Below are 26,166 nucleotides of genomic sequence, written 5' to 3' on the forward strand. Positions count from 1 at the left end.
GTGTTATTAAGCAACACTAGTAAAGATGCCCATATCAAAGTGAGCAAGGGTGTCGTCATGTTTGCCTTTTATTTGGGAAGTGCCAAAGTAAGCAAAACTGTAATTCTTAAATTAATAAGATTTCTCTCCTGAAAACTGTTTATTTAGGTGAGTAAAGCACTTCTGTTCATTTACAGTAAGCTTGGATTTCCAATATTTTGTCTAAGCTGGACGTAAATCCTGCTATCAGCTAGCGGCTTGTCCCACTTAACTTGTTTTAACACGATAAACACGCAGACTATAGTCCAATATACTATACCACTGTAGTTAGCGGCTAATGCTAATACTGCTCCAGCTTTAGTGCTGGAGAAACTTCACTGAAAACCCACCCTTATAATGCTGTACTTTAGAGGAGTGGCTTTACTGCTCCTTAATACCTGACTGGTAGAATTGATACATAAGGAGCACCGGATTACGAGGAAATTAAAGGATTTTAATGATATAATATCGTTCACAACATTGAAAAATGCTGGCAACACTTGCAGGTTGTTATTAGCTAACTAATAAAATCACTAGCAATAGTTAAAAAAGGGTAAAAGTCTACTATGATTCACGGTTCTAATGGGATAAAAACATCACTTACCTAATGCATGTTTTCTTCGCTTCAATCTCTTGGACTAGGGCAAAATAAACCTCCTGATTTTTGTAATTATAGACCAAAAGTATAAACAAAAATGTATTTTATGTAATTATGACCTCCAAACTTGTAAGTAGGAATTACCGAGGAAGACTTAAAGGCTGAAATTTCATAGAATTGTAGTGAATTAATGTAGCCTGTAGCAGTTTACCAGCCTTTTTAGTGAGCTGTAAAGGTTACCCCAGCCTGCGGAATAGGCCGTAACAGCTGCACACACAGGTACTAGAAATGTAAAGAGTAGCAGAGAAGTGTAGGTTGCTTGTATAAAACCAATAATCAGAATAATGTTGATGAAATATATTTACTTGACTTTATTAAGTAGAACATTTTAAAGAGTTAAATGAATTACAAACAGCCAGTACTGAGTGGACAAATCCTGCATCAGAATCCTACAGTGTTCTTAATGAGAGAATACTTCCATCTAGTGGAGTATAATAGAAATGCATTTATATTGCTTTATTTGCTATGAATAAGATCAAAGAGCGCTTTAATTCATAAGCTTCAAACAATCAGAGGAATTACTTTGCACTAATATATTGGAAGTAAAGAAAGAATGAATGAAAAGTAACAAAACCACAGCTTGTTATTTAAAGAAAGCTGGCCATGGTGATAAAACAAAACAAAACAAAACAGTGTCATTGACCAACCAAGCAAAAAGACAATAGAGAACAGTTGTTAAAGGTGAAATGTGGTGTGAAATGGACTTTGGCTCTTGGGTTGTAGTGAAACATGATAACTAGTGCAAACCTTAGTTTAGAAAATAGACAGTGCTCGAGATACGGGCATAGAGTTATCCATACAAAGAAATGGCTATTTTTACACCAATAACAAGCTTAAAATAGCTCCAACCTTCATTGGTAGAATTGTGAGGGCCCTGATGTTTAAAATGATGCACTGAGAGCTTTAAAAGTTTACAGATAGTTTAATAAAAACAGTGTTTTTACACACAGTACCATGAACGAAAAGCTGGTATAGGGGATTTGCAGATTGCAAAATTAATTCTGTGAAAATGCATTAATTTCTGGTAATATGTTGCTAAAATAAATCTGTTGATTGTGTACATGAGAATGAATAGCACCATACAACAAATAGCCTATGCCTTGTGCTTGTCAGTCGAATTATCGTAATTTCAAGAAGGCAGCACCTGGAGAATTAGCTGAAGGTGCAATGTGTATAACTGTGTTTTTAATAAACTAAAATACATTTCAGTGCCTTATTTTAAACGTCATTCTACCAATGAAGTGTAGAGCTACTTTAAGTTTGTTAATGGTGTAAAAATAGACATTTCTGTAGCTCTGAGTGGTCCGGCAGACTAAAGTGCTGCCAATATGATCGGCATCAGCTGCCGGAGCCCTGAGAGAGCCCGGTTGTGAGTGGGTTGAGTAATTGGCTGTGTAAATTGAGAAAATAAAGAAACTGAGAAAATAGGATAAAATTTGGAAATAAATACATTTTAAAAAGCCATTATTTGCATGAAGCATCAGCTGAAAGCGGGTGAACAGACGAGAGCTAAAAGTTCATACCCATTATTATGTTTCACTACACGCCAAGCCCATTTTACACTGGAGTTCTCCTTTAAATAACACTATAAAAAATTAGTGTGATGAAGTAAAACTTGTGCTAGTAAAACAAATTCAAAGCTTCATTTACCCACACAAAAGAACACAGCCAATGGAGCACAACATCAACTATTTTTTTCATATCATTGTTGTCCAATGAAAAACAAGTATCTGCATTTATGTCGATTTTTTATCATAATTTGAACGGCTAATCTGTCCCTTACACTGTGCCAAAATTTGTTGATGAATGGACCTATAGAAATACTCTTTTTACATTGAATTCCATTGAAATTTAAGAAGTTTAGAACTTTTTTCTCTCTCCTCTAAAGTTTAAAGTGTTTTAGAGATACTTGTTTTTCATCGATTTCATTTCATTTTTCATACTTGCTTTTTAACAACGTTTTGAACAAATAAAAATGGAACACAACGGAAATTAAAACTCTGAAAGCACGAAAACAAACACACTAACGCAGGTTCTGAAGTACATTCTGAGCAGCAAGCTCTTTGGCATCCTCCAGAACGGCACAAACTTTATCAGGCATGTAGCTGCTTCTGGTGCTGTTAATGACTACTTCATAGACGAGCAGTGTTTTCCCATCATGCCCCATTGTGGAGTAAAGGTAATACTCCGGCAGGGACCAGCCATTCTTGTGGCAGATATATTCCAGCAGTGATACAGCAGAGCTCAGCTGGTTGGGTTTGAGACTCTGCAGGTTGCCTGGTATCAGACTGGAGCCTGGCAGTAACGGGTACACGCATCGCTCTATGTCCACAGCGTATGGATTGCCCATATGAGGAGGCAGGCTCAGAGGACGAGGACATAACCCATCTCTTATAACCGCTGCCCCTGTGGCCAAACCAATCCCAGAATCCTCACCGCTCCGTAAAACGAAGCTGGAGTTACGGTAAACTCCCACAGTAGTTCCGTTATGGCCGGCCCGCGTTCCAAACCGTCGATTGCCGTCTTTGTCTTTGCCGACTGGCTTAGCGAGACTGACTTCGATGGGCGAGCCATCAATAAGTTTGCCATTCATCGACTCCTGTGCAGCAAGTGCATCCTCCCGACTGTGGAAGTGGATGAAGGCGTAATCCGTCAGCTTCTTAACACGCTCCACAGAGCCAGGCTTCTGCCGAGAGAACTCGAGGCGAAGAGTTTCCTCCGTCGTGTGCAACATAAGATTGCGAACATACAGAACCCGCACTCGCTGCATCGTCTCCTCGTCTACATCCTTCTCCGGTTCTGCCCAGTGAACCTGAAGAGTGTGGCCCCACAGCTGGAACGTTTCTGTTAAAACAAACAGCAATAAAATATTTAAACAATCTGATTTAACATGCTATCATTCTCAAAAACTTAGGTCAAGTCATGTCAAATTTATTTCTAAAGCACATTTAAAAACCACAAGGGCCAACCAAAGTGCGGTACAATACAATACAAGTACAAACAATTAAACGTATAAGACTTAATAACAAATAAGATATAAGATAAGTAAACAGGAATAGTGTCAGCAAACAAGTTTTCATTTCATGTCATTTTATCTAGTATTCTGTTTATTGTTAATGTAAAAGTTGGGCTTGTGCACTGATGCATATTTATTTGTATGTAACGTGCAGGAATGGATAGGAATGGATGTCTGACGGTTGACTGTTGTCAGGGTTTAAATCAGTCAGTGGAACACTTGTTTTTTCCATTGCCAAGATAGCAATACAGCAGAAATGTGCCTGAACACAACTCATTTCCAGACCACTATGCCCATTGGAGTAGATAGACTGCTGGCCGGGTTTAAGATAGCAATGAGCATTGCAGCGTGCCCATAGTTTGTGAAACCAGGTTTTGTTGCCTGTTTATTAAAATACAGCAGACTCTTAAAGAACAAGTAAAACATTTTCTGTAGCTGCTAAATACCTGGTATGAGTTTCCTGCGGGCCATGGCAGCAGCTTTGTGCGATTCATACTCCACAAAGGCAAAACCACGGTTCTTACTCTTGTCTGTGGTGCTGGGATACACTATAACGTCCACTACTCCATCTGTCACCTAGCGTTGGAATTGAATGAGAAAGAAATTAAAATACAATCAAAAAACGTGAAGTAAAGTGAAAAATAAAGTGGCCTCCAAAGAGGAAATCTATTAGCCTGAAGAACAAAGCCTGATCGAGGCAACTTTATATTTTTTATAAATATGTTTAGTGATCTAAAACTCGTAATTGCATTCAAGACCAACTCTAATGGTGTACATAATTTTGTCTGCTTCTCTGTCATCACATCCCATTTTGCAATTCTTTCAGTATTTTATAGGAAACAGCTAGACCACATAATTAAAACATTGACCTTCAGTTTCCCATGAAATTGAAAGTTTACATTGAGTAATTTGTATAATTTAAAACCAAACACTCACAAAGCAGTGCCTGAAGCACTGTACAAGGAACAAGTGAGAAAAACAGTAAAATAAAAAGTGCCTATGCAGCAAGCATTCTGAAAATATACAAAATGAACAGGTCTGGTGTTGAGTGGTTGGTGGTTTTCAAGTACTAAACTGAAAAATATAATGATATATATTATTTATATATACCTAATGACACTGACCTTCATCATTTCTTCCTGTATCTCCTCCTTCGTCTTGTCTTTTGGGAGGGATCCAATAAAGAGTCGAGAGTTGTCCAGGCTCACACACACTCCGATAAACTTGCCAGGATGGATCTCATAGTTGTCGAGAAGATTTATGGCTCGCTGTGCAGCTTCTTGGGTTGTGTACCTGACAAAGGCATAGCCACGATTCTCCCCGCTAAACTCCATCATCAAACGAAATTCATAGATACGGCCTGCACGCTCAAACAAAGGCACCAGCTCGTCTTCATAAATGTCCCGGGGAATTTTCCCCACAAAAACCTCACAGCCTCTGGGAGGAGGGAGGCCTTCCCAGCCTAAAACATGAAGTAATTTAAGGACTGTTATAAATATGATATTGCATACAAATAGTAACTCATTATTAAACCACACATGTAAAGGCTGCTCTCCAACACATTTTAAGGAGATTTTTCTTTCTTTTTGGATATTTTGAGTTACTGACAACTAGATTTACTGCCTAAAATTCTATTCTTACCTGGTGGTGGACCACCAAATTTTCGTTGGCCGTTTTCTTGAACCATACTGTAACCTGTTTTCTCCATCAGGGCCAAGAGAGCAGCTTCTTTGGAGCTTTCCATCTTGCTAAAGAAGACAAACACTGCTTTCTTTCCTTGGGATCCTTGGGAAACAAAATACAAATGTTTCTAATGCTAATGCTTCTAAATGTTTCTAAGTGGAATAAATGAAGTGCCACTGTGTATTTGTTACTCTACAACATTTTTACTCCTTAACAGCTTTTTTATTAAGGAACCAAGAACACAAACCATCTATAGATTTCTCATACTTTTAATGAATTGCATCTGATTAAATAATCATGCATATGAATAAAATATTTTAATGGTATTGTATTTTAAAGGTAAGGGCACTGTACATTTTGCTGTGTAAACCTGAATTATACATCTTTAAAACTGAGTTAATTTAGAAAGATTAGCGTGCTGTATGTTAGAGTTAGTTTACTAGCTAACAGGCTAGACTAGCCAGCTAAGCTAGCTAACTTCATTCATTAAACAGCTAAAACTAGTGAGTTAGCTAAGTTAGCTAGGTTAGCTAGCTATAGCTAATAGCCACGTTTTTTTAAGGCGTCTGAATGAGATAATATAGTCCTGGCCATAAGTCATCCCCACGACTTATCACCTCATTCCCATGACTTAATAAGTAATGGCCACGTATTATTATTTCCTTTTATCTTTTTTTACATGATGTCACCTTAGAGGTTCTGTAGGGGGAATTAGGTAACGTTATTGGTATTGCAATTATAGTGCAATAATGCTATTTTTGAAGATATGATAAAACATTTATTATTAAGTTTATTATTATTTTAGGAACATACAGGAGTTTTATATTGCTAGCTAGCTATTGCTAATATTGATCAAATAGATTATAAAAATACCACCATATGTTGGTTAACTCAACAAGAAACTAAATTAAAAAAAACATTTAAGATTTTAAACCCAATATCGTGTGGTGTAATGGAGATAATTTTAGCTATTTTTTTAGCTAGGTTTGCTAAGTTACACAAAACCATAATGTGTCTGATATGTTGAAAAGCTGTTTAGCTATGCTAGCTAGGCTAGCTACTTTTCTAACTAGTTAAGTTATATAAAGAGTAACTAATAGCTAAAAGGGTAGGACAATCTTTTCACTGCGATTTTACCATTATCTCTACAGTTTCTTATTCAAATAATGAAGCGAACTAATTTTTATAATTATTATTAATACAGTAAAGTAGTTCAGTAATTTAACTTGTTACCTTAGTTTTCCTCCTCTGTATATTAGACGCGAAACTGGCAGCAGCCTTGCGGGCTCCCTCTAGCGGTAGTTTTCTGGTATAACGGGTGTTATATGAATATTAATTAATTACAGTATAAATTATATCATTATCAATTATAACAGTGTTATATCAATATTAATCACAGGTGTGTGTAGGATAGACTCTACATAAACACGCCCCCCGTGCAATGGGCGTGGCGACTGGGCGGGGATATTGTCAATCATTTCGTGCATTAGCCAATTGTAGAACAGAGGTCAACTGTCAATCATTTGACTCTTGAATCGGCTAATCAAAAGTGTGAAGTTCCTATCTGTTGTCATTTTGTGCATCAGCCAACAATTTAAAGATTAATTCTGATTTCTTCTGTGTTTGGGACTGTATGTTTTATTTTAGGTCAAGAAAATATCAATAGTTTGACCACATCATATATATATTTTTTGCAATTTTATTTTGCAGTTGCTATGTAAAACAGAGAAGATTTTTACTTTCATTAAACCATACCATGTTTACCATATTTACCATATAGAAATGTCAGGAATGTATATGTAAATGTGTATGAATGCACAGCAGATTTTCTGTTTAAATTAATTATGCTGAATAATTAGTTTTTTTGGAAAATTTAGTTTTAATTTTTGTCAATTAAAAGTGATAGAAGGCACACTTAGTTAGATGCATCAACCTCTGTAACTTATACATACATATAAAAAATACTCCACACTTGATATATATATATATATATATATATATATATATATATATATATATATATATATATATATATATATATATATATATATATGTGTATATATATATATATATATATATATATATATATATATATATATATATATATATATATATATATATTTATATACACACATATATATATATAGATGGATAGGTCGTTCTACTCTGCGATTGGTCAATGCAAAATGTGATGATTGACCTGCTCATGTCCCGAGTCCCCTCCCATTTAGGTCTCCGGTCTGCGGTCTTTTACCTTATCGTTAACCCACCAATCACCGCCGGCATTTGATGAACAGGTCCCGTGATTGGATACGGTTGTTCATCCCCTGCTAAAATAGCCAATGAAACCAATGAGCATGGACATGTTGTACGAGTGGCCAATGGTGTTGCGCGAGAACTTGCACGGCGCGCTGTGATTGGTACGACGCTCCCGGACCACATGCGCTGTCCGTCCTTACTCACTCCAAGGGTTGCGCGATGGCAGGGTCCGTGCTGCGGGGGATCGCGCTGTTTGTGGCGGTGTTTTCCGCGGGCGCGGGGGTTTTACAGGCCGCGGATGATATCCTGGTGGGCTGCGGCGGGTTTGTGAAGTCGGATGTGGAGATTGATTACTCGCTGATCGAGGTGAGCGGGAGTTTTGTCCGGATCTGTAACGGGCTGAGGGCTGATTCAGTAGTTAGCATGCTGCTAAGCTAACAGTTCCGGGCGGATCTGCGCTCCGCAGCTGATCTCTATACAATCCGGCAGCCTGTTTTCAGCCGGAGATGATTTATAGATCAGCGTAATCCCCGCAGCGTGTTCAGCACACCGGTGTTCTGTCGAGCTGTTCAACTCAAGTAGTTGTATTGTCAATACTGCATTATGTAGAGCACATACAGAGAATTAAAGCTTTAAATTACGTTATTCTCCTTCCCAAAGGTACAGGAAGTACAGAAATACGAGTATAAATAAATTAAATTATAAGAGACACTGTCCTGTCTCATCTGTTGTATTTATTGTAAGTTATTTATTGTAGTGTTTTAGTTCTATGTTGCACATTCGTTGCACGTTTGCAGTTTATTTTGTACGTAATTTCGTTACACTATGTACCTGTACTCAGATGTAATGACAATAAAAGCCTCTTGACTTAAGGAGTATCTGTTATATGTGCTATTTTGGACACCCTAAATCACTATATCAGGGCAAATAATATTCATCATTATTATTAATAGTCATGTACACTTTTGTGTTATGACAGCGAGTCCAGGTTGTTAAATTCACACAAATAAAAAACACAAACAGAATTATTATTTAAAAAACACGATAAAAAATAATAAAATAATAAAAATGTGCCTATAAGAATCACTTATTGAAGGGTAGCATAACTTGGCAGAACACCTGCCTTTCAGACTATTAACCTAGCAAACTACTTACTGTTAGAAAACACTCTAACAGAGTACAGATCCCTTTAAGGTGATGTCATATTGATATCCGTAATTAGTTTGTTTAGCATAGAAAATAAAAGCGCTACGATTTGTATTTTCCTGTTGTCATTTTTAGCCTAAATAAAACAGCTTGCCCTAAGCTACCGTTCAGAAGCCAAGTAAGCAGAGTCAGCACTTCACATAATGAAATAAGCGTACAGCTACTTATTACTTCCCTACAGTTAATCTTCAGTAGCTAATTGGCTTTCTGTATGCCAGTTTGTTGCCCTTAAAGTGCTTGTTAAGCGCAAAGAAAAAGCCTAGACCCTCAAGCCTATTACCCCCCATAAACACTAGTGATATTAAATCTAGCCATTTAACTTAAATAGCTAAAACTATATATATATATTGCCATATGTTATACTGTATATGTATATATTTAAGAGAAACATTTTCCTGTTTTTTTTTTCTCCATAGATTAAGCTGTATACAAAGCAGGGCTCTCTGAAATATCAGACGGACTGCGCTCCCATCAATGGATATTTCATGATCCCTCTCTATGATAAGGTACAGTATTGCAGTATAAATATAAGTGCATGCATTTAAAGGGGTTTATATATAAATCCCAGTCATTAGGGTATACTGCACCACACAGTTGCTACTTATACTGGAGTAAAATAGTAACTCCCTCTTTTGCACGTACATAAACTTGTTATTTAAACTCAGGCTCATCTAAACGTCCCATAAAAATGAACCCGGGCTGATTTATTTTCACAACACACAAACCAGGTAGACTACAAAACACAGTTTATTTGTTCTTAAGTGTTTTGTAGTCTGCTTGATTTGTGTGTTGTGTAAATAAAGCACCCCAGGGGGTTATTCAAAGCAAACTCAGTAATTCGGGTTTTTGAGACAATTCAAATAAGGCTAAAATTAGCAGCATTTCAATACAACTGACATGCATTAATTTAAAAACGATATAAACTATAAAATATATAAGAAACTATATATTAACACCCTTACATGTTTCCAGTCTTAAATCATTTAATGTGTTCATTTGTTTCTGCAGGGTGATTTCCTACTTAAAATAGAACCACCTTTGGGATGGAGTTTTGGTAAGGAAAAGTTTCTTCTCATAGCTTTTTATTTTATTTTATTTTAATATGAAATAAAATGTATTTTCGTGTACTTCCCTCCTCTAAACTATTTTCCATGTTAATTCCCAGAGCCGATGACGGTGGACCTGCATGTGGATGGCCTTACTGACATTTGCACTAAAGAGCAGGACATTAATTTCTTCTTCACTGGGTTCTCAGTGTTAGGAACGGTAAGAAACTCACCTGAAGATTGATTAATTGATTAATTAATGAATTGATTTAAGCATGCGTTGTTCAATCATGTTTTTTTACAGTGACTGCACTCTCTTTTCTCCACCTTCTGAATACAGGTGCTCAGTAAAGGTCATCTGCAGGGTCCTGCCGGAGTCGAGGTTAACCTGAAAAATGCTGGAGAGGAGGAGGTTCTTCAGACGGTGTTCACTCAGGCGGGAGGACAGTCAGTTCATATTCTCTCTATTCTTAAATTTGTTACGCTACAACACGGACACGCTTATTTATACTGTATTTACACTGTATTTAATTGTGTTCTTTATCTATGTTTAGGACTATATTTTTGCAAAAACAGACAATTCTATCACTGTATTTTAAAGACATTGCACTCAAAAGTGCAGTTCCTTCAAAGACTAGATCTTTGTTAATGAACATTTTTTGTTTTACAGGTACACCTTTACCAAAGTGCTCCCTGGAAATTATGATATCACCGCAACCCACGCCTCCTGGACCCTGGAGCTGGTAAAGAAATTCCAGCCTTACATTTTTAAAGGCTGCATGAAACAGTAATGCAGTAGTACAGTATTTTGCGCACTATAAGACACACTTAAAATCCTTTAATATTCCTAAAAAATAACTGATATTTAGCTGCTAATTGCAGTTAGTGGTAGCAGTTAGCCGCTACTGCTGCTGCACCCAGCCTTAATAGAAATGTGGAAATCTAAGCTTACTGTAAATAAACAGAATAGAATTATTTATTTATTTATTTTTCTTTTCAGGAAAAACAGGTTTATTTACTTAGCTTAGCTTTAGGTAGCTGATTTAGAATGAGAAGGAGAATGTGGCTATTCTTAGACATTTATTGATAGTGGGCCTTATTTCATATGATCAAAGTTAATATAAAAAATGAATGTAATGGAGATTTGTTGGTTCATACTGTCTCAACAGAGCTCAACCTCGGTGGCCGTGTCAAATGCTAACGCTCCAGCTAAAGCTCCCCTGGTGGTTAGAGGCTATGACGTCTCTGGGGAGGTGCAGAGCGATGGTGAACCTATGAAGGAGGTTAATTTCCTCCTCTACTCCTCCACTATGGCACCAGAGGTAAATATATCGACTGTAGAAAACATGGACAGATTAACATCTGGATATATGCAGATATTTGGAGTGCATTATTATTAGTATCATGACATTCTGGATCATTGACTTCTGTTACAAATCTGAGTTAGGGGTGTGCCATATCAAATTGTATGCAATAAAAAGATTCAATTTTTCATTTTGTTGCAATAGTGTGGGCGTAAAATATATATATTTTTTTTAATTCAGTGTTTTGTCATATCGCCAAGAGTATCGTTATCACGAAGTATCGTCCACCCCTACTACACTGTTAAGTTAATAAAGGGGACTAATCTACCAAATGAGAAATTTCTATAGATTTGGATGTATGTAAAATATGGATATTGTATGTATATGTATGCATTTATTTATTTATTTATTTTTTATCAGGACATAAACGGCTGCAGCACAGCTCCTGTAGATGGAGCCGTGTTGGATGACCCATCACTAGTGTACTTGTGCAGTGCACAATCACGTGAAGATGGCACCTTTTCCTTCCCCTGTCTGCCCAGTGGTGAATACACCGTGGTAAGAGCTTCTGTTCTTTGTACATTTAAAGGTTAATAATATTTATAAAATTGTTAGTAACCGTCTCAAGGTTCTTATTTTCTAAAATCAATATTGATTTTACTGTTTTAAATCACAGGTGCCGTATTACAGAGGAGAGAGGATCACTTTTGATGTTGCTCCTTCTCGGCTGGATTTCAGGGTTGAGCACAACAGTATGAGGCTGGAGGTAAGGCTGAGTGGGCGGAGTCTCTCTATACTTTATTATTATTATTATTATTATTATTATTATTATTATTATTATTATTATTATTATTATTATATTAGAATGTTAGTTATGTTAGAATAATTGAATTTTAGTCCAACCAACTGGAGACGCATTTGGCTACAATGCTGAAAAAAATCTCAATATGGATAAAATTAAAAAAAAAAAAAATCAGAAACTAGTCAGATAAAATTGGCAAGGTATAAACAAGTCATTGACCTTCTTGTTAACTTTAGATCTTTTTTCCTATTTTTTTAGCCCACTTTCAGAGTGATGGGTTTCTCAGTAATGGGTCGAGTTCTGAATAGTCCGAATGGAGAAGGGGTTTTAGATGCAGTCGTCACTTTAAACAACCAGATTAAAGGTACCAGTATTTATATTTACAGTTTATTATTATAATTTTTGTTTGTTTATTTTGATTAAGGTTTTTTTTCTAATGTTTTTTACTCTTTTTTTTTTTTTTTTTTTTTTTCTTCTTCTTCTTTTTCCCTCCGTCTGTAGTGCTGACCAAAGAAGATGGTTCGTTCCGCTTGGAGAACATGACCACTGGCACGTATACCATCAACACTCATAAAGAGCTGATGTTTTTTGAGACGGTCACAGTGAAGATCGCACCCAGCACTCCCCAGCTCCCTGACATCATTACAGCAGGGTGAGTAAAAGCATTGGTTAGAAAACTACTTAAAATATAGAAGTAAAAGTAATATAAAGAGAAAAAATAAAGCCATTAAGAACAAAAGCCTATAGTCCTATAGTGCACTATCCCACCTCTTAAAACACATTTTTTAAAAAGCTATAATGATTATAATATTAACATGTTAATGTTGTTAATTTTGACCATTATGCTTTTATTCTATGAATATTTTGTACAGCATTGCTGAGTGTAATAGTGTAATATTGTTCTCAATGATCATCCTCAGGTTCAGTGTGTGCGGTCATATCTCCGTCACTCGTCTTCCAGAGACCATAAAACATCTCGGACGCTACAAGGTGACCCTCTCCGGACAAGGACGTGAGCAGGGCGTGGTTCGCACTATAGAGAGTGACCATCAGGGGGCGTTCTGCTTCCAGGCCAAACCAGGAGATTACAGTGTACAGGTAAAATAAGAGGGAGGCAGTAATAGAAGACATTCTATAGGTTTATGTTTGAGTAAAATGAACATTGTTGTTTTATTCTATAAACTACAGACAACATTTCTCTCAAATTCTAAATAAAAATATTCTCATTTAGAGCATTTATTTACAGAAAATGAGAAATGACTGATATAACAAAAAAAAAAATGCAGAGCTTTCAGACCTCAAATAATGCAAAGAAAACAAGTTCATATTCATAAAGTTTTAAGAGTTCAGAAATAATCAATATTTGGTGGAATAATCCTGGTTGGTTTTTAATCACAGTTTTTTTCATGCATCTTGGCATCATGTTCTCCTCCACCAGTCTTACACACTGCTTTTGGATAACTTTATGCTGCTTTACTCCTGGTGTAAAAATTCAAGCAGTTCAGTTTGGTGGTTTGATGGTTTGTGATCATCCATCTTCCTCTTGATTATATTCCAGAGGTTTTCAATTTGGTCAAATTGGAGAAAAACATAATTTTTAAGTGTTCCCTTGTTTTTTCAGAGCTGTATATAAAGGAAAGCATATATATATAGAAGCAGATTGTCTGGATCATAGAGTTTCCATTGTTTAGTACTGTATCATTAACTATTATATTAATAAATATGATGTGTTTAATTTTTTGTATAGGTCACCCTTCCGGAAGCGGAGGTTAAAGCTGGTCTTGCGCTGCAGCCTCAGTCTCTGGATATCTCAGTAGTGGATCGTCCTCTCGGAGATCTCCTCTTTACTCAGTTTATAGCAGCCGTCTCTGGCTCGGTCTCGTGTTTAGGTACGTGGGTTTTAAATATCATCGCACTGCACGGTTCTTTTAGGATGATAACGAAGTAAAAAAGCTTTCTAATGTTGGATTCTATCACGGGTTCCTCAGCTGCTTGTGGAGATCTCACAGTAACCCTGCAGCCTGTGAACAGACAGGGCGAGCGGCAGAACATCCAGCTCTCCGGCAGCAGTGAAGTCCTCAGCTTCTCCTTCACTAATGTTCTGCCTGGGAAATACAAAGGTAGGAACAGATGCAGAGAATTATAAAATTTTTATATAGCATTTTTATAAGCTTTATGAGTTAGTAAAAATGAATATAACAAAAAAAAAAAAGACCAAACTGGATATTTGAGATTTGTGACTGCATTAAAATACTACTACTTTATTTTTTCTTCTTTTGTTTCATGTTTTAGTTTAAAAACAAACAAAAAAAAATTGTTTGTTGTTTTTGGAGCTTCTTTACTTCTTTACTGAAGGACCATTGAAGGTCAGGTCAAGGTCATTGAACCCATGAATTGTATTGCTGAATTAGTGCTTTCTAGTCCTTCTACACCATTAAATTATTATGGAATGGCCTTTCTTGTGTATTAATTGTAATGTTTTTATGTTTTTAATAACATGTTCATTTAAAATTGCCTCCTTCTCAAATCCTAATAATCCTTATATTTAATTATTTATTGTGGCATTAACCAACAAAGATAAAAAGATCACACATCTATTAGATGTTAATGTGTGGTGATTTTTATTTTATTTATTTATTTTTATTAAATAAATGTCAGTGGCCATCACACATGAGGAGTGGTGCTGGAAGCATAAGTCAGTAGAGGTGGAGGTTCTGGACTCGGATGTGGAGGGAGTGGAGTTCAGACAGACGGGCTACATGCTGCGCTGCTCCCTGTCTCACGCCATCACACTGGTGAGAACAAGGCCTTTCCTCACCTCTTTATAATGTGTTCTGTGTGATTTCTTTACTTACTTTAATTTGCAGCATTTGCAATTTAATATGAATCTTTTTTTTTAAGGAATTCTTCCAAGATGGCAGCAAACCTGAGAACGTTGGCGTCTACAATCTCTCCAAGGGAGTTAATCGCTTTTGCCTGTCTAAACCAGGTTAGTTAATTTGTTCTTCTTTATTCTCTGATGTGCAAAATGATTAGATCTCATGTACACTACCAGTTAAGCTGCTGTTTCCATGTGGGTCAGCCAGACGTCTTCCTGCAGCAGTTTTTTTTCTCCAGTTTCTAAGAGTCTTTATTTGAAGGTGTAGGAAACAGTACTCACCGCTCTCTGACTTCATCTGTAATTTCTCTAAAGAAAAGAAAGAACTTCTACTTTTAATAGTTACAGAGTTCTCTGTGTTTTATCTGTGTCTTTTTCTAGTTATGATTATGATGAAGGTGAAAGTGTGAATGTGCTGCTTACCAGCTTTTAACCAATTAACTGTTTGCTCTATTTAAACTTTATATGATTTTTTTAATGATTTCCTTTGACTGGAACAGAAGAGTTTATATGTCAAAAATAAAGGGAAAAGAATGGGGGTGTTCTAAAACTTTAGACTGAAAATCTATTTGCCTCTTTAGCCCTGTTGGTCTTATGTATAGTTCTGACTGATTTGAGTGATTTTAGTCCTATAAATATGCGCCATGTGGCTCATTATAACTGACTTTAAGCTCCTGCATCAGTAAAAATGTCACCTTTTAATTTCTTGTAAAAATAAGATGTAAACATAACCTCAGGTTATATTACTACAAGGGAATTTGACATATGGGTAAATATTGTTATATCCAGTAGAAAATATGTTTATTTTGTTTTTTATCCTCGGCAAGGTGTTTAGTTTTGTTATAGAGTGCACAAGTTGTTAATGTTTGTAAAAACATGAACATGTAGCTGCTAATGTTAAAACCAACATATCATTATTATTATTATTATTATTATTATTATTTATTATTTTCTTACTATAGGTAGGTTAAAGTATTGGTCAATCTACTCTGATCCAAACAGGCTCTTTTCACTGTGAACTTCTGATCTTCTGTTTCTTGTTGTGTTGTCTTGTTTTCTATAGGTGTTTACAAAGTGACTCCCCGCTCCTGCCATCAGTTTGAACAGGATTATTACACTTATAACACGTATGTGCACGTTTCTGAACAGAAATGCAGAAATTAGGCTTGTGATTTAAAGTACTGTGTAAAGGGGGTGATTTATTTATATATAAAATACTGCGATTTGTTTCTCCAGATCTGCCCCAAGTATTCTAACTCTGACGGCCGTCAGGCACCACATGACTGGACTCATCACCACTGACAAAATGCTGGACGTCACCGTTACTATCAAGTGAGTGTGGGAAAAATGTAGTGTATATAGAAATAGGTGTGTGCCGTGATCTCGCAAGATTTGTGCACAGGCAACCAAAACAAATGTTTGGTTATTATGGGCTCCAGCTAAACTTTCATTTTCTGACACTTTGTTCCATGGCAAGAAACACATCAAGATGTCTTAAAAAGCTTTTAAATTTATTAATTAAAAATATTTGGATTTTGATTGATTTGATTTTCTTATACTCTGCCTGTAGCTAACTCCCCCCGCATTTAATGTGGGATAAAAAATCTCCATAAACGCTTAACGTGAGTGAGATATAAATTAACTAAGAATGAGAAACATCTTGTTTAACTACTCTAGCAGCCTCTAGAAACATTTGAATTCAGAAACAAATCGAATTAAAACTAATGTACTATGAACTTATTGTAAATCGTCTTCACCTTCACTTTTTCTCTTATTATAAAAAAATAGTGTCTAGACACTGTGGTGTAGGACTAAAGGCATTTTATCGATAAGATAATCTTCTCTCCTCAGGTCTTCGATCGAGAGCGAGCCGGCGCTGGTGCTGGGTCCCCTGCGCTCGGCGGAGGAGCAGCGTCGGGAGCAGCAGCTGCTGGAGATCGCAGCTCGCAGGAAAGAGCGAGAGGAGAAAGGGGAGGAGCAGGGTCCTCCTGTGGAGGAGAAACCAGATGAGCTGCAGGAGCCTTTCCACTACGAGTTCTCCTACTGGGCTCGGTACACGACTATTATTTATTTATTTACACCTATTTACTACTGTTTTATTTACTCCTCTTTATGCTGTACGTTTAAAGACAGGGCCTTAAATTCAGATTTATTTCTGTTAATGTTTTAACCATCGATACCAGATACCAGACACACAGTTTATTAAATAAGGGGCTAAACCTACAGGAACGGTCAGGGACAGGCAAGGTCAGTAACAGAAGTGCAACAGAAATAAGCAACATACCAGATTAGGCAGGCAAAGAGGTCATAAACGGGATATCCAAAAATTGGCAAGGCAAAAAGAGTCAAAATACAGAAATAGGATTGGCAACGAGTAAACAAGCTAACTAGAAAGGGCAAAGCAAAAGAGTGGTCAGAGAATCAAAACAGTTTGATAGCAAAAAGGCAAAATACAAAGGAAATATGGGGTAGAAAAACTTTATAACCAGCTTCAATACTGGGCAACTAGGAACAGAAACAGGGCGCTATTTATACTAGAAGGATCAGGTGTAAATGATTAGAAGGCCGGTGAGTTAGAAGTGTCCCATGATCAGGCATGTCCGGGAGGTTTGGCGCAGGTGCATCCTGGGAAGTGGAGTCTTTGGTGAGTGAAATAGTCTGTGGCAGGCAGATAGACGGATTAGAAAAACAGTCTGGAACTAGTCAGTCATATGTAGGGATGCAACTAATGATTAATTTAAAAATATTCATTTGTAGATTATTTTTTGATTAGTGGATTATTCGCAGGGGAACGAAATTTGATTTCCAGCATTTTATTTAATAAACCAAACAGTCTTTGCTGTAATATTGTAATTGCATAAGGAACATGCAACCTACCATTAATAAAACAAGATATTAGTGATATTAAGATTAACTTGTGATTTACATATTTGTTTTTTTTTTTGTCATTTAGTAAAACAACAACCATATATTTAATGTAAATATATTTACAATTGGCTATGATTCTCAAACACGTCCTCACAGCAACATCAGAGTCAGAAAAGAGCTTAAAAAAGGCTGAAAAACTTACTTTTTCCATTGAAACCGATACAACCAAATGAATGTGTTCAACTGAGTAACAGATTATATTTACTAATGAAGCCTTTGGCAGCAGTGATGTGAATAATGAATAATTATATGTGTTTGTTGGCTGTTGTAGGGCTGGGGAGAAGATAACGGTCACCCCCTCATCCAAAGAGCTGCTGTTTTACCCGCCGGAAGTGGAGGCCACCATCACAGGAGGTTAGCTTTGATTATTTGTATTATTATTTCGATTAGTAAATTTTATTAATCCTGTTTTAGAGCATGGGTTGAGTTTTATAATCAGAATAAGTCACATGCTTTTGCTGTTTTTTTTATCAGAGAGCTGTCCGGGTCAGATGGTGGAGATCTCCGGCCGGGCGGGGCTGTTCCTGCAGGGACAGGTGTCTCCTGAGCTGGAAGGTGTGGAGATCTCTATTAAAGAGTCGGGGATGACGGAGCCTCTCATCACGGTGCTGACGGATGAAAGAGGAACCTACAGGTACGGCTCTGCTCATTAAAGCCCCTTCCTTAAATACACTCACAGTAACCTGGTGTTTCTCAGTGCTCCAGATCAGCACGTGTTCTAGAAGAAGTGTGATAAAAGTGAACCACTGACACACAAATAGACAAAATAGCTATTAAATAACAGACCATAACAAAATGCATTAATAATCATCATTAAAGGAAACAAATATACCATGTCAATTAGGTGTGCTTAACGTGCTTAATTGAATTACTGTTTTAATGCAACTTTCAAAATGGCATAATGGACATTTGAACATTTTTACATTATAGAAACTGCGTGAATCTCAGCAGAATCTTGTAAATTGCTCTCTTAAAAAACACAGATTTTTCTATTTTACTTGTGTTTTAATGTTAATTGTATTAATTGAAATACAAGAAATTTTATATGGTAACACTTTATAATAACTTATACTAATATATTTTTTAACTAATGATCAGTAGATGTGAACAAAGCATTAGTTCATCAGGATTTGAACATTAATAAATTGCTAGGAAATATGAATTTTAAACCGGGCAAATGTTTATCGATATATATATATATATATATATATATATATATATATATATATATATATATATATATATATATATATATATATATATATATAGTTTTTTAAAATGTGAAAAATAAGTTATTAATCATTAGTTAATGATATATTAATGAAAGTTATTATAAAGTGTTACCGATTTATATTATTTTTACATTGTGTTTTAATGTAAAAGCCTCTGTGAGGTTTAAGGGGGCTGCTTACTAATTATAAAAAAAATATTAATAATAATAATAATATTAATAATAAATAAAAAAAATATATAAAGGGAACAGTAGCTTGTGCAGCACTTTTAAATGGTGCTGTCTGTTTACTAATAATAACAAAAAATATATGTAAGAACTAAAAATTGTAATCAAGAATTATTATTTATTATTGTTTTTTTTACACACAGTATCACCCAGCCTTAAAGTCAAGATAAGTCACTGATACAAACAATGCTAAATAACAATGCAATGGATTAACAAAATCCTGCTAGCTAAGACTTGTATCCAATCTGTACAGTAAGTTCTATCTCTCTGTGTTTTAATTCTTATCGTTTTTGATGTTTTCTCCAGTGTTGGGCCTCTGCACAGTGATCTGCAGTACGATATCAGTGCCAGTAAGGAGGGGTTTGTGCTGACTCCAGTGGAGGAACAGACGGGAGACTTTAAGGCCTTTGCTCTGGCCGGCGTCACTTTTGAGGTAAATAACCTGCTGTATATCCAGTCTGCTCTGATGTAAAAAAAAAAATCAGAAAATTGCTGCTTATCAGCACTAAAAACAGTCTAAAAAAGTGATTGGTTTAGCTTTAGACTGCTGCGGCCGCTGTTGTAGGATTTGCAGTGCTTGGTGTTGTGTATGTGGTTAGTGGTGTTTGTTAGCTCTGCTACTCACTGAATTAGGCTGAAAAAGACACTGAGGACTGGTTTTATCCAGTAAGTGGGGTTAAAATCTTTATTCTCTTTCCACCACAAGGCGCTTTAATCCCAAACATATAAACTAAAGAATCTGAGATGCTTATTTTTATTGGTATATATTCTCAGATCAAGGCAGAGGATGGCCAGCCTCTCTCTGGAGTTCTCCTCTCTCTGAGTGGAGGAAACTTCCGCTCCAACCTGCTCACCCAGGACACCGGCCTCCTCACCTTCAACAACCTGGTAAAACACGCTTTCTTTCTTTTCTTTAATGAAGTTTTTTATTATTATTAAGTTATCCTAAAAATGCTTCTTAATTCTGCAAACTCACAACAGAGTCCCGGCCAGTACTACTTCAAACCCATGATGAAGGAGTTCCGCTTTGAGCCCTCAGCTCAGATGATCACAGTGGAGGAAGGCCAGAATCTCAATATACCCATCACTGGCTTCAAAACTGCTTACAGGTACAGCATGATAAAGGAGTTATTCTCCCTTTATAAAGAGATAAAATACACATTTACATGCTAAAAGTCATGGAATAGATACTGTATGTAAAATCGTCATGAGTCGTTGCCTCATAGGGAAGCTTTGGAAAGTCAACAAAAGTAAACAGAACACTGGCTAGTGTTTCCATAGCAGGGGAATGTGAATTATGGGAGTTTGGGTGAGGTCTCCCTTGTTTAAAAAAAAAAAAAGTGTATTTGAGTATATTTTTTAAAAGTGTACTTAACATTTTTTTTATTAAAATACGAACTTAAAAACGTACTGGATATACTAATTTGGAATTTTGATGTTTTTGATCATTTTGATGTTTCAGTTGTAGTTGAGCTATATTGCAATAAAATATAAGTATTCAATTATTTTTTTTAAAACTTAATTTGTAATACAGTTGAAATATATTGGTAAATGTACTACTTTGTGTATTAATACAAATATTGTGTACACCTTAATGATACTGGAAGAAAAAAAACTACATTAAAATGCACTTTAAGCAGTATTTGATGTCACTATATATATTTATGATCAACACATGGAAATACAGAAAAGTATATTTATATATATTTGTATATTTGTATGTGTATTTTCATAAAGTATATTAAATGCAAAAAAAAATTACTTTAAGTATTCTAGTATTGATTTTTTTTTAATATAATGTATGTTTTTTAGCTGCTATGGCGCAGTGCAGTCTCTGGGTGGCGATGCTGAGCAGGGCGTGGCTGTGGAGGCGGTGGGGCAGGGCGAGTGTAACATGTACAGCGAGGACACCGTCACCGATGATGCAGGACGCTTCCGTCTGCGAGGCCTGCTGGTATAACACTGCTTATAGACACACCGTGCACCTTCTCATATCAACAAAAACAGCTGTATATTATAAATTACCCTATTATTTATTTATATATTTATTTATTTAAAATAACTTTTATTGTTCTGAACTTTTATCCTCGTTTTCTCCTCCATCCAGCCTGGGTGCACCTACACTGTTCAGCTGAGAGGAGAAGGGAATGACCACATAGAGAGAGCCCTGCCTCAACACAGAACCATAGAGGTAGGAGTCAGAAACTGGGCATCCAGCAAGGTGTGATGGATGGATGGATGGATTGGATTGGATTGGATTGGATTGGATTGGATGGATGGATGGATGGATGGATGGATTGGATGGATGGATTGGATAGATGGATGTGCAATGACAAATGTTAATTTATTTATTAATTGATTGATGGATTGATAGATTGATGGATTAGGTCTACCTCAGCATTTTGTCATAAATGTACATAAGCAGTGCCATTCTAATCATGAATTTACTTAAGCAGTGCCAGTCAGTCTTTTGGTAAATAAGCAAATTCTAAAACTTTAAAATAGAGTTACCTCAGCTAACTTTACTATCCTGACCCTTTACAGCTTCACAGTGTCTATTAGGTAGAAAACAGCCAATTAATACCATGCATGATAAATTATGCTGAATGCTTTATTATCATAAATTAATTGTCATACATTATTGACAAATATTTAGTACATCCCTATATATTGTTTTATCATATCACCCAGGTGAATGATAATTTGCCTGATTTGATTTATTTATATATACATTTTTATATATATATATATATATATATATATATATATATATATATATATATATATATATATATATTTTTTTTTTTTTTTTTTTTTTTTTTTTTTTTTTTTTTTTCTCCATTTATACTGGATTTATTTTATGTTGTGTTGTAGGTGGGCAGCACTGATATAGATGGAGTGAACATCATCGCCTTCAGGCAGATCAATCAGTTTGACCTGAGTGGGAACATCATTACCTCACCTGAGCACCTGCCTACTCTCTGGGTATGAATATTCTATATATGTTTGAATATTATATATTATTTTAATGGTAAAATACAGGAAATATCCCATTAATTTAGGATTCAATAATCATATTCAGGATTTAATGAACATTTGTGTTTTATTATGTTTTTCTCTCATCAGGTGAAGCTGTACAAGAGTGATAACCTTGACAATCCTTTCCAGAGTGTGTCTCTTGGTCAGTCTCTCTTCTTTCACTTCTCTCCGCTCCTGCGCGATGGAGAGGTAAGGGGTTGGATTTACTCACTGTTGCTGAGGCTTTTTTTAATGGAATAAAGTTTGTGCTAAAAGGTTTACATGAAAAACTAAAATCCAATCAAAATTTTAAAAATCTAAAGGAAAAAGTGTATTTTGCAAAAATATATTAAAATATCATTGGTTAGTTTATTATTTTTTGCAGTTATTTTAAAAAGTATTTCAGTTCTTTGCTTTTATTTTTGTTTTTTTGTGTATTTTGCTGCTAAAGACTTTCCTTCTGGATTCTCATGTTTGCTTCTGATTCATATTTTTGTATGAGTTTTGGCACAGTTTTCCCTAAACCCTCATATAAGACTAACCAATCAAAACCAAGCGAAAGATTCCAGAATCAGAAGTATTTTGCAGCAAAATCCACAAAAAATCCTTAAAAAAAACCACAAATGTAAGCAAAAACTGGCAAAATCTAAAATGTAATTATAAATAAAATAACGGCAAAGAATAATAAAGTAACCAAGTATATTTAAAAATATCTATATTTTTCTCTTTTCAATTTGCAACTCTTTTTTTGGATGCAGTGCTGGTGTCTCTGTTTTCTCCTCATGCTCAGACTGTGTGTCCCGTCTCTCTCTGCAGAGCTATGTCCTGATGCTGGACACCACCCTGTCCCGCTCCCAGTATGACTTTAAACTCCCTCAGGTCTCCTTCACGTCCTCTGGCTACCATAAACACGTCACGCTCACTTTTAACCCTACTGTAAGTACACGTGAGCCACCTCTGTGTAATAACAAATAAAAGCAAGATGGCAGCTTTGTCTTTTTCCATATTTTAATATATATATTTAATATATTTCCTTTACAGAGAAAACTCCCAGATCAAGAGGTTGCTCAAGGATCTTACATTGCACTGCCTCTGACTCTGTTGTTGTTACTGGCAGTGTATAACCATGAAAAGGTATGTTTTTTTTTTTTTCTTTTTCAGCATCCGTGTTGTTCTCTACACTGACATGCCAAAATCAGTGAGTCTTTGCTATCGTAACCACAGGAAAAGTGCACCTTGCATGGCTTGAAATGAGCAAAAGACATGAACTGATTCTCTTCATTAATTATGGGTGTGTTTTAAAAGCGTAACATAAAATACACTAATCAGCAAACCTTTCAGTAACAGGAGTGAGTATTGTTCACTAGTTTATTTGTTTATTAATGTGAATATTAGTTCATGTAAACCACTTTTTTTCCCAATTCTGTTTCGTTCATTGTTTATCCATTTGTTAAATAAATTGCATGATAGTAAATTTGATCGTTTTGGGTCAGGGTGAGTCTTCTTAAAAAGATTTTTTTTTTTAATTGGATATTTGGAAAAAATACAGTGTGCATGCATATATAGTGATTTTTTGTTATAAATATAAATTATTTGAACATGCAGTCAACCATTTCTTTAAAATCAAAGGAATTAGTGCACTTGCTTTTAAAGACACCTTTTAATGTCACATTAGGTTTGTAAACATCTTCTGATTAGAAACCTTGTAAAAAAAAAAAAAGTAAAAAAGTAAAGCTGCCTGAGATTGACCAGTACATATTTTAAATAGTTAATATACGTTAAATATGTGTTAGATTCAGAGTTAGATTTAGAGAGATTTAAAAAATAAGTTTAATTTGGAAGCATTAGAACAAGCAAATGACACCTATTCGGTGGAATGGCTCATTCATAGATAATGTAGTTAAATACTACAATACATCACCATCAGCTATAAGGTAAAAAGTGTTCTATGGGTGATTATGGGCTGTGATAGTAACAGCACATGTTTCATTCGCTTCAGGTGATCCCGCTGTTCCTGCAGCTGCTGAGCCGCATCCAGGGGGTCAGAGGACTTTCCCAGACCAGCGGTGAGGGTCTAACTACGGATGAAGCCAAGAGACCATCCAAGAGACCTAAGACGAGACGCACATAATCCTCCAGGGACAAAATCAGAGCTTCAGACACTACAAACAACTTTCTTTTCTGGCCGAAACGCAAGACTTGAGTTTCTCAGCCCTGCAGTTTTACATCTCTGTGAAGTCTCTGTGTTTAAGAGCCTCACTGATGAGTCTCGGGACTTTTAACAGCTGGTGCTTTATCGAGGTTTAGAAAAGAGCTGCAGTCAAATAGTTTCAGGCTTAGAAGAGCATTAGAAGTGGCTGTTTGTTTGAAGTATTTTTATTTCTTGGCGTCTTCTTGGAGAGTTCTGTTCGAAACCCTGGTGTGTGTGTTTGTGTGTGAATGTGGCTCTGAAACTGCGTGTTTGTGAATGTGGTTACTCAGGGAGGAGAGTGGATCTGAACTAATGCGTGAGGATGTGTGTATGACTGTGTGTGTGTGTGTGTGTGTGTGTGTGTGTGTGTGTGTGTGTGTGTGTGTGTGTGTGTGTGTGTGTGTGTGTGTGTGTGTGTGTGTGTGTGTGTGTGTGTGTGTGTGTGTGTGATTAAATTTGATAGTTTCTATCATAACAAGACACTGACCCAAGTAGTTAATTAAATATGATGATGATGATAATGATTATGATGATGATGAAGATGACGACACTTGTTTGTATTAATGAAATATTTATTAACAACAGTGAAATCGATTTTCCCATTTTTTTTTCTAATTCCTAAACTAAAGCCAATCATTTTTGAGCATTTGGATCATAGTTAATATTTTTAGGTTAGTGTTATAATATTGTGCTACTGACCATCCAACCAGATTGCAACCAACATTTGCAACCAATACATTTTAAATCATGATTAATAACATCCAAAGTCCAAATAGGTGATTGTGACAACATGCATTAAAAAGGTGGTATAATATTTTTTTTGCATGGTCATTATGAGTAGTTTTGAGTTTGGAGCAATTTGACCATTAAATATGTTTTGTTATTTTTTTTATATAATAAAATTATGTCCCATCAAGCTAGAAACTTCCTACAAGCAGCTCTGAATATTTGTGACTTTTTTATTTTATTATTTAATTTGTCTCCAGTGTGTTAATGAATTTGGTGCGTCTCGAGTCCATGACCTGTATCACAAGTTCGGGACGTAACTCTCAGTGAAATTCTCAGTGAAAACAAAGAAATAAAATAAAATTATTTGGGAGAAAAAAATGTGTGTTGACCCTATTTGCATGTTGGTGTATTGTATATCCTGTGAGAAAATGTATGTACTGTGTTTTATTTATGCATAATGTTAATTTAGATAAAGTGTTCTATGTATAACTTAATTATTGTTGGACCACAGAGGCCCAAATCTACATTATTCTCAGTATTCTGCACATTTTATGTAAACACTTCCCTTGGTTTACCTTACTTTTGGTTTGCCCGTGTGTATATATATATATATATATATATATTAAGGCTATATTGGCAAAAATATTGATCAACCATTAACATCAACCACTGTCTTAAAGAGTTAAAGACTAAATACTTTAAAAGATTTAGATTAAAACCCGCTTTAAGTAGCTGCTGATATCTAGCTTTCTTACATAGGCTGTATTTATTGCATTCAGTAAATTACTGACATTAAAATGTTAGATTGTTTGAATTTACCATTCCACCTTAAACGGTTCTCATTTTCTATTCAACCTTAAATGCTGCACATTTACTGTTCCGCCCTAAATGCTGCTCATTTACTTTTCCATCTTAAATGCTGGTCATTTTTTATACAACCTTCAATGCTGCTTATGTACCATTCCACCTTA

General features: G+C 35.6%; 2 protein-coding genes across 2 annotated transcripts; one reads left to right on the forward strand and one right to left on the reverse strand.

The window, feature by feature from the left end:
* Nucleotides 1-2,626: 2,626 nt before the first annotated feature.
* Nucleotides 2,627-6,809, reverse strand: LOC103042636 (probable RNA-binding protein 46). Its single transcript, XM_007258457.3, has 5 exons — nucleotides 6,609-6,809; nucleotides 5,334-5,477; nucleotides 4,817-5,154; nucleotides 4,139-4,268; nucleotides 2,627-3,520 (listed from the first exon to the last, which is right to left on the reverse strand). The coding sequence occupies exons 2-5, from the start codon at nucleotides 5,434-5,436 to the stop codon at nucleotides 2,700-2,702; spliced, it is 1,392 nt and encodes a 463-aa protein (XP_007258519.3). The 5' UTR covers nucleotides 5,437-5,477; nucleotides 6,609-6,809; the 3' UTR covers nucleotides 2,627-2,699.
* A 1,023-nt stretch (nucleotides 6,810-7,832) lies between these two features.
* On the forward strand, nucleotides 7,833-25,573 carry nomo (nodal modulator). Its single transcript, XM_007258458.4, has 31 exons — nucleotides 7,833-8,000; nucleotides 9,257-9,346; nucleotides 9,849-9,894; nucleotides 10,006-10,106; nucleotides 10,227-10,333; nucleotides 10,557-10,629; nucleotides 11,056-11,208; nucleotides 11,611-11,748; nucleotides 11,867-11,956; nucleotides 12,251-12,356; nucleotides 12,494-12,644; nucleotides 12,913-13,090; nucleotides 13,740-13,881; nucleotides 13,981-14,112; nucleotides 14,651-14,787; nucleotides 14,894-14,981; nucleotides 15,934-15,997; nucleotides 16,107-16,202; nucleotides 16,722-16,922; nucleotides 18,070-18,152; nucleotides 18,273-18,432; nucleotides 19,564-19,690; nucleotides 20,032-20,145; nucleotides 20,239-20,366; nucleotides 21,070-21,211; nucleotides 21,365-21,448; nucleotides 22,132-22,242; nucleotides 22,384-22,485; nucleotides 23,092-23,211; nucleotides 23,317-23,409; nucleotides 24,275-25,573. The coding sequence occupies exons 1-31, from the start codon at nucleotides 7,854-7,856 to the stop codon at nucleotides 24,404-24,406; spliced, it is 3,636 nt and encodes a 1,211-aa protein (XP_007258520.3). The 5' UTR covers nucleotides 7,833-7,853; the 3' UTR covers nucleotides 24,407-25,573.
* The last annotated feature ends 593 nt before the right edge of the window (nucleotides 25,574-26,166 follow it).

The sequence above is a fragment of the Astyanax mexicanus genome, chromosome 5 (genome assembly GCF_023375975.1).
Source record: "Astyanax mexicanus isolate ESR-SI-001 chromosome 5, AstMex3_surface, whole genome shotgun sequence".
Classification (NCBI taxonomy): Eukaryota; Metazoa; Chordata; class Actinopteri; order Characiformes; family Acestrorhamphidae; genus Astyanax; species Astyanax mexicanus.